The following is a 7,500-nucleotide window of genomic DNA, read 5'->3' as shown; positions in this document are numbered from 1 at the left end:
TAAAAATAAATGTGACATCGCGACTCACGAGTCTTTTCCAACGGATTTTCCGTGACTGACCCTCTGCTGGATCTGCGTGACCCTGCTGTCGTTACTCATTACGCTTCGGTGCGTGTCCTTCACTTCAACTCCAACCATGGTGAAAGTTGCCTAATGAAGCAAATCTGAGGCGATTACCGTCGTGTGCAAAAGTGTGTGCACTCCTGGTCATACGTCAGGTTGATTTTCAAACAGAAAGTGAATTAACAAAAACTGTACTCGCTATTAATATTCATTTCTTATGGGTGTTTTCACAGATACTTGTTTGGTTCGGACCTTCTGACTGTGTAAAATGTGCCCCAGACATGTTTCTGAAAAGTCGTGTCACGGTCTCTGAGAAGTGTGGTGTGTTCTCCCTGTGTCTGCGTGGATTTCCTCCGGGTGACTGTCTGTGAGGAGTGTGGTGTGTTCTCCCTGTGTCTGCGTGGGTTTCCTCCGGGTGACTGTCTGTGAGGAGTGTGGTGTGTTCTCTCTGTGTCTGCGTGGGTTTCCTCCGGGTGACTGTCTGTGAGGAGTGTGGTGTGTTCTCCCTGTGTCTGCGTGGGTTTCCTCCGGGTGACTGTCTGTGAGGAGTGTGGTGTGTTCTCCCTGTGTCTGCGTGGGTTTCCTCCGGGTGACTGTCTGTGAGGAGTGTGGTGTGTTCTCCCTGTGTCTGCGTGGGTTTCCTCCGGGTGATTGTCTGTGAGGAGTGTGGTGTGTTCTCTCTGTGTCTGTGTGGGTTTCCTCCTGGTGACTGTCTGTGAGGAGTGTGGTGTGTTCTCCCTGTGTCTTCGTGGGTTTCCTCCAGGTGACTGTCTGTGAGGAGTGTGGTGTGTTCTCCCTGTGTCTTCGTGGGTTTCCTCCAGGTGACTGTCTGTGAGGAGTGTGGTGTGTTCTCCCTGTGTCTGCATGGGTTTCCTCCGGGTGACTGTCTGTGAGGAGTGTGGTGTGTTCTCCCTGTGTCTTCGTGGGTTTCCTCCGGGTGACTGTCTGTGAGGAGTGTGGTGTGTTCTCCCTGTGTCTTTGTGGGTTTCCTCCGGGTCACTGTGTGTGAGGAGTATGGTGTGTTCTCTCTGTGTCTGTGTGGGTTTCCTTCGAGTGACTGTCTGTGAGGAGTGTGCTGTGTTCTCTCTGTGTCTGTGTGGGTTTCCTCCGGGTGCTCCGGTTTCCTCCCATGCTCCAAAAACACACGTTGGTAGGTGGATTGGAGACTCAAAAGTGTACATAGGGGTGAGTGTGTGAGTGAATGTGAGAGTGTGTGTCGCCCTGTGAAGGACTGGCGCCCCCTCCAGGGTGTGTTACATACAATGAATGAATGACTCTGGGCTGTGCCTTCCTCTAGTCAATGCTTGGCTTTGAGCTTGATGCTCTTAGACTCACTGATCATTAACTTAGTGTTGTTGTTTTTCTTTTTTTAAAGTATATAAACTCTAAAGTGTGCTCTAACTTTTTCACAGCACGGTACTGGAATCAGAAAGAAGTGGTCAAACACAAATGCAGCAGCAGGCCTCATGGATTAGTCCGTGGTGAATGCGGAGTGAGAAAAGCAGACAGATGAAGTGTGAAATGAGTCTCAGAGGAGGCATGCGCGAGACGAAAACAGCCATAACCATCACACACTGTCCAGCAGGACCACATCACAGCTGCTAATAGCTGTTTGTCGTCCAACATGTGGAGCAGCATGTGGAGAATCTCCCCCGAAAACCGGGAGGAGGAGACGCGTGGGTGTGTGTGAAGCTGTGTGCCGCCAGAAAGTAGTCAGAAAGCATCCTTCGTTTGTTTCCATTTTCATTTCCAGTTTAAAGAGACTGAGGACAATTCCCTGCCCTAAGACTTCTGCAGAATAAAACAAGGCTTCACCCGGGGTGTGGCTTAAGCCTGAGCGGCCTGCGCGGCTGAGATAAGCCGTACGCTGCAGTCTGAAGGACGTCTGACGTCCTTTCTCCACACACACAGCTTACAAACCTCCAGCAGCCACAGAGACCACTCCATCAGACAAGTACCACCCCTCCAAGATGGCGGGCAGCTTCCACAGCACGCTCTTTCCTCTCCTTAACCCCTCACCAACGTCTCACCACAAAGGATTCCTGGGAGAGACTTTTCGAAAACGGTTTGGGCCTGACCTTCAGAGCCAAGTCCGTGGACACCTGCTTAGCCACCATTTCTTCTGTAGTTAAGGGGATTAACAGGGAGTTTGTCTTCACTCTGCAGTAACAGCCTCTGGGAAGGTTTTACACTAGATGTAGGACACTGGGAGGGTGTGAGATTTGATGGTATTTGGTTTCAAGGGCGTTAGTGAGGTCAGGTGCTGATGTTGGAGGAGCTGCTCTGGATCACAAACTCCACTCAGCTCCTCCCACTGATTTGGATGGAGCACCATCACCCAGAGAACACAGCGTCTAATAAGTGGCTAGGGATTATGTACATCGCTATGAGAGAGACTGTCTGTATAACAGGTTTTACTTACATTCTGAGGACTTACATTCCATTTACACACAGATAGGGCAGGAAGAAAGGGTCCCATAAGTGAGTAAACAGAATCTAAGGCCCCAGAATGTATGTAAAACCTGTTACACATACAGCTTCTCGTTCTCTCTCTCTCATAAACAAACATAATATCGATATATTTTATAGTAAAGTCATGTTTTTAAGGTTAGCGGCAGGGTATAGTTGAGTTTAGGGTAATGGTGGGTAAAGCTAGCAGTCGTTAAGGTTATGAGTTGAGTAGGTCTCCACAAAATGAGTGTTAGTCTATGTAACGTCCCAATAATGCATGAAAACAAACTTGTGTGTGTGTGTGTTTACTCACACAGTAGTAGCAGCTCCAGCCCGTGGTCGTGTGTGCCGTCTCTCTCATCTCCTGCAGAGCTTCTGTCGTCAGATATCTGATCTCTCTGAGACAGCCGTCGTGAAACACTCGCGTACACGTCCGACAGGGGAACAGGTCATCAGCCGTCCACACCTCACACACGTCACACATCTCATCATTCGCCGGCTGACCACAGCACAAAACACACACAAGCACACAGCAGGAAAGAGAGACAACACACACTGGGGTTAATACGAATGTGTAATGAGCAGAGCACTCCAGGGAACGTGAACATGCTTTTATAGCTATTGCACAGTGGTACAGTGTATTTAATCCATCCGTGTCAGAAAACACACACACACACACTGAGAGAGAGAGAGAGAGAGAGAGAGAGAGAGAGAGAGAGAGACAAAGAGAGAAGGAGAGAGAGAGAGAGAGAAAGAGAGAGAGAGAGAGAGAGAGAGAGAGAGAGAGAGAGAAAGAGAGAGAGAGAGAGAGAGAGAGACAAAGAGAAGGAGAGAGAGAGAGAGAGAGAGAGAAAGAGATAGAGAAAGAGACAGAGAGAGACAAAGAGAGAAAGAGAGAGAGAGAAAGAGAGAGAGAAAGAAAGAGAAAGAGAGAAGGAGAAAGAGACAGAGAGAGACAGAGAGAGAGAGAGAGAGAGAGAGAGAGAGAGAAAGAGAGAGAGAGCAGTTGGGAGTTAGGTGCCTTGCTCAAGGGCAACTCAGCCATGGATATTGAGGGAGGAGACAGTGCAGTTCTTTACTCACCCTGCCCCCAAATTTCCTGCCATCAACCCTCGGGGCCCAAGCCTGCTCCTCTAACCTTTCTGCTTCAACGTCCCCTTGGGGTGTGTGACCCACCGTGAGCCAGAGAGTTAGCACTAACTGTAAAACACACACTCTCCGTCTCTAAAAGTGAGAATGCTAAATCATTCCTGTCTGTCGTCTCCGACCCTCACACGAACTTGTATTCCACAATCAAACTTTTATAGCCCCCTCCATTAACCCTCCTCCATTTGTGTGGTTTAAATATAGATATAATCCCCGCTGTGGCTCCCAGCGTTCCAGTGGCACAGCTGCTCGGTTTACCTTGAATTCTACGCTGCATTCAGGGCTGTGTTATGAAGAGAATGAACATCTGGGACTGGGGTCTACACTAGTGGTCAAGCACATCACAATTTACATAACAATTAACATTACCCTAATTGCAAAAAAAAAAAAAAAAAAACGTTATTCGGTTTGCGCAGGAAACTGATCTAATGTGTTTACGAAGCCCCAGTGTCTGTAAATGAGCAAAAAAACAACAACAACTGTCTCGGTTCGGCATGCTAGGCTTTCTTTCTCTCCTTGTGGCAGAAGCATCTGTAGTTTTTTAAACAATGGAGATAACTCCAAGCGTTGAAAAGCATGAATCAAGATGAGGATATTGCTCTATTCCTGCTCCATAGGTGAGTAACACTGACTTATTTTTGCAAATGAGTCTCTGCTGTAATTCAAACAGTACATAAACTTATAGATGAGTTACACGTCAGTCGTGTTCCCCTCAAACACACCGTTCCACTATAAAAAACATGGAACTTCCGAATGTAAACAACCTGAGAGAACTGTGTTTCCCCACAATCACAAACACAAGCCTTTAATAAAAAGATAATGATGTTAAAATCCAAACACAAGTTCTAATAAATCACTGATTAAGACTGTAGGAGGAAACCTAAAGCACCCGGAGGAAACCCACGCAGACACAGGGAGAACACACCACACTCTTCACAGACAGTCACCTGGAGGAAACCCACAAAGACACAGGGAGAACACACCACACTCCTCACAGACAGTCACCCAGAGGAAACCCACAAAGACACAGGGAGAACACACCACACTCCTCACAGACAGTCACCCGGAGGAAACCCACGCAGACACAGAGAGAACACGCCACACTCCTCACAGACAGTCACCCGGAGGAAACCCACAAAGACACAGGGAGAACACACCACACTCTTCACAGACAGTCACCCGGAGGAAACCCAGAAAGACACAGGGAGAACACACCACACTCCTCACAGACAGTCACCCAGAGGAAACCCACAAAGACACAGGGAGAACACACCACACTCCTCACAGACAGTCACCCGGAGGAAACCCACACAGACACAGAGAGAACACGCCACACTCCTCACAGACAGTCACCCGGAGGAAACCCACACAGACACAGGGAGAACACACCACACTCTTCACAGACAGTCACCCGGAGGAAACCCACGCAGACACAGGGAGAACACACCACACTCTTCACAGACAGTCACCCGAGGAAACCCACAAAGACACAGGGAGAACACACCACACTCTTCACAGACAGTCACCCGGAGGAAACCCACGCAGACACAGGGAGAACACACCACACTCTTCACAGACAGTCACCCGGAGGAAACCCACAAAGACACAGGGAGAACACACCACACTCCTCACAGACAGTCACCCAGAGGAAACCCACAAAGACACAGGGAGAACACACCACACTCCTCACAGACAGTCACCCGGAGGAAACCCACACAGACACAGGGAGAACACACCACACTCTTCACAGACAGTCACCCGGAGGAAACCCACGCAGACACAGGGAGAACACACCACACTCTTCACAGACAGTCACCCGGAGGAAACCCACAAAGACACAGGGAGAACACACCACACTCCTCACAGACAGTCACCCAGAGGAAACCCACAAAGACACAGAGAGAACACACCACACTCCTCACAGACAGTCACCCGGAGGAAACCCACACAGACACAGAGAGAACACGCCACACTCCTCACAGACAGTCACCCGGAGGAAACCCACACAGACACAGGGAGAACACACCACACTCCCCACAGACAGTCACCCAGAGGAAACCCACACAGACACAGGGAGAACACACCACACTCCTCACAGACAGTCACCCGGAGGAAACCCACACAGACACAGGGAGAACACACCACACTCCCACAGACAGTCACCAGAGGAAACCCACACAGACACAGGGAGAACACACCACACTCCCCACAGACAGTCACCCGGAGGAAACCCACACAGACACAGGGAGAAACACACCACACTCCCCACAGACAGTCACCCAGAGGAAACCCACACAGACACAGGGAGAACACACAACACTCCTCACAGACAGTCACCCGGAGGAAACCCACAAAGACACAGAGAGAACACACCACACTCCTCACAGACAGTCACCCGGAGGAAACCCACAAAGACACAGGGAGAACACACCACACTCCTCACAGACAGTCACCCGGAGGAAACCCACGCAGACACAGGGAGAACACACCACACTCCTCACAGACAGAGACAGTGGGGCTTTTTCCAAACAGTCAAATGTAATAAACAATTAACAGCATATGTTCAGCCAGTGGTCATTCCTCCTGCCCTCGTACTCAGAGCACGTTTAACTGCACCGTTCACGGCTGTAAAATAAATCCAGGGATACTTGTGTAATTCATGGTTGTACTATTTGTTATGCTCTTGGTGCCAGAACTGACTGACTTCATTAATGTCGGTTTAATCAGGTTTCCAATTAGCTTCCCGCAAAACACTGTTGGAGAAGACGCCGTTCTCATTCTGCTCCTAATCCCCGCACTCACAATACTGCAGCAGTGCGTCAGTTCAGAAATGAATCACTGGATTTTAGATGCTTTTTGAGTTAATCCTCCCTCTAACACTGAAAAAACAACAGCATCGCAGCCTCCATCTCAACACAGATATGACAAACTCCAACAGTAACGTCTTGAGGAATGGTCATATCCACTTAATCCTGTTCAGGGTCACGGTGAGTCAGGAACCAACCCAGAGCAACAGGGCCCCTGTCCATCACAGTGCATCATACACTCACCTGTCGCTCACACACTTACACCTGGGGACAGTTTCACACAGTCACTCTGAGCAGTTTCACACCACTACAATTAGTCCACCAACCAACAGTGTGTTGGACTGTGGGAGGAAACCAGAGCACCCGGAGGAAACCCACGCAGACACAGGGAGAACACACCACACTGCTCACAGACAGTCACCCGGAGGAAACCCACGCAGACACAGAGCGAACACGCCACACTCCTCACAGACAGTCGCCCGGAGGAAACCCACGCAGACACAGGGAGAACACACCACACTCCTCACAGACAGTCACCCGGAGGAAACCCACACAGACACAGAGAGAACACACCACACTCCTCACAGACAGTCACCCGGAAGAAACCCACACAGACACAGGGAGAACACACCACACTCCTCACAGACAGTCACCCGGAGGAAACCCACACAGACACAGAGAGAACACACCACACTCCTCACAGACAGTCACCCGGAGGAAACCCACACAGACACAGGGAGAACACACAACACTCCTCACAGACAGTCACCGGAGGAAACCCACACAGACACAGGGAGAACACACCACACTCCTCACAGACAGTCACCCGGAGGAAACCCACACAGACACAGAGAGAACACACCACACTCCTCACAGACAGTCACCCGGAGGAAACCCACACAGACACAGAGAGAACACACCACACTCCTCTCAGACAGGTCACCGGAGGAAACCCACACAGACACAGAGAGAACACACCACACTCCTCACAGACTTTTCAGAAACATGTCTATTAAAATGTATGTGTCCCTTC

General features: G+C 49.8%; 1 protein-coding gene across 1 annotated transcript in view; it reads right to left on the bottom strand.

Annotated features, from left to right (window-relative positions):
- Positions 1 to 7,500, bottom strand: part of phf24 (PHD finger protein 24) — a 51,765-nt gene that overhangs the window by 14,782 nt on the left and 29,483 nt on the right. The window contains 1 exon segment of the mRNA XM_066651314.1: positions 2,828 to 3,013. Coding sequence (XP_066507411.1) covers positions 2,828 to 3,013 — 186 coding nt within the window.

Source organism: Hoplias malabaricus, chromosome 18, assembly GCF_029633855.1.
Source record: "Hoplias malabaricus isolate fHopMal1 chromosome 18, fHopMal1.hap1, whole genome shotgun sequence".
In the NCBI taxonomy this organism is placed as follows: domain Eukaryota; kingdom Metazoa; phylum Chordata; class Actinopteri; order Characiformes; family Erythrinidae; genus Hoplias; species Hoplias malabaricus.
The sequence above is the reverse complement of the archived record's forward strand: the minus strand, read 5'-3'. Positions and strand labels throughout refer to the sequence as shown.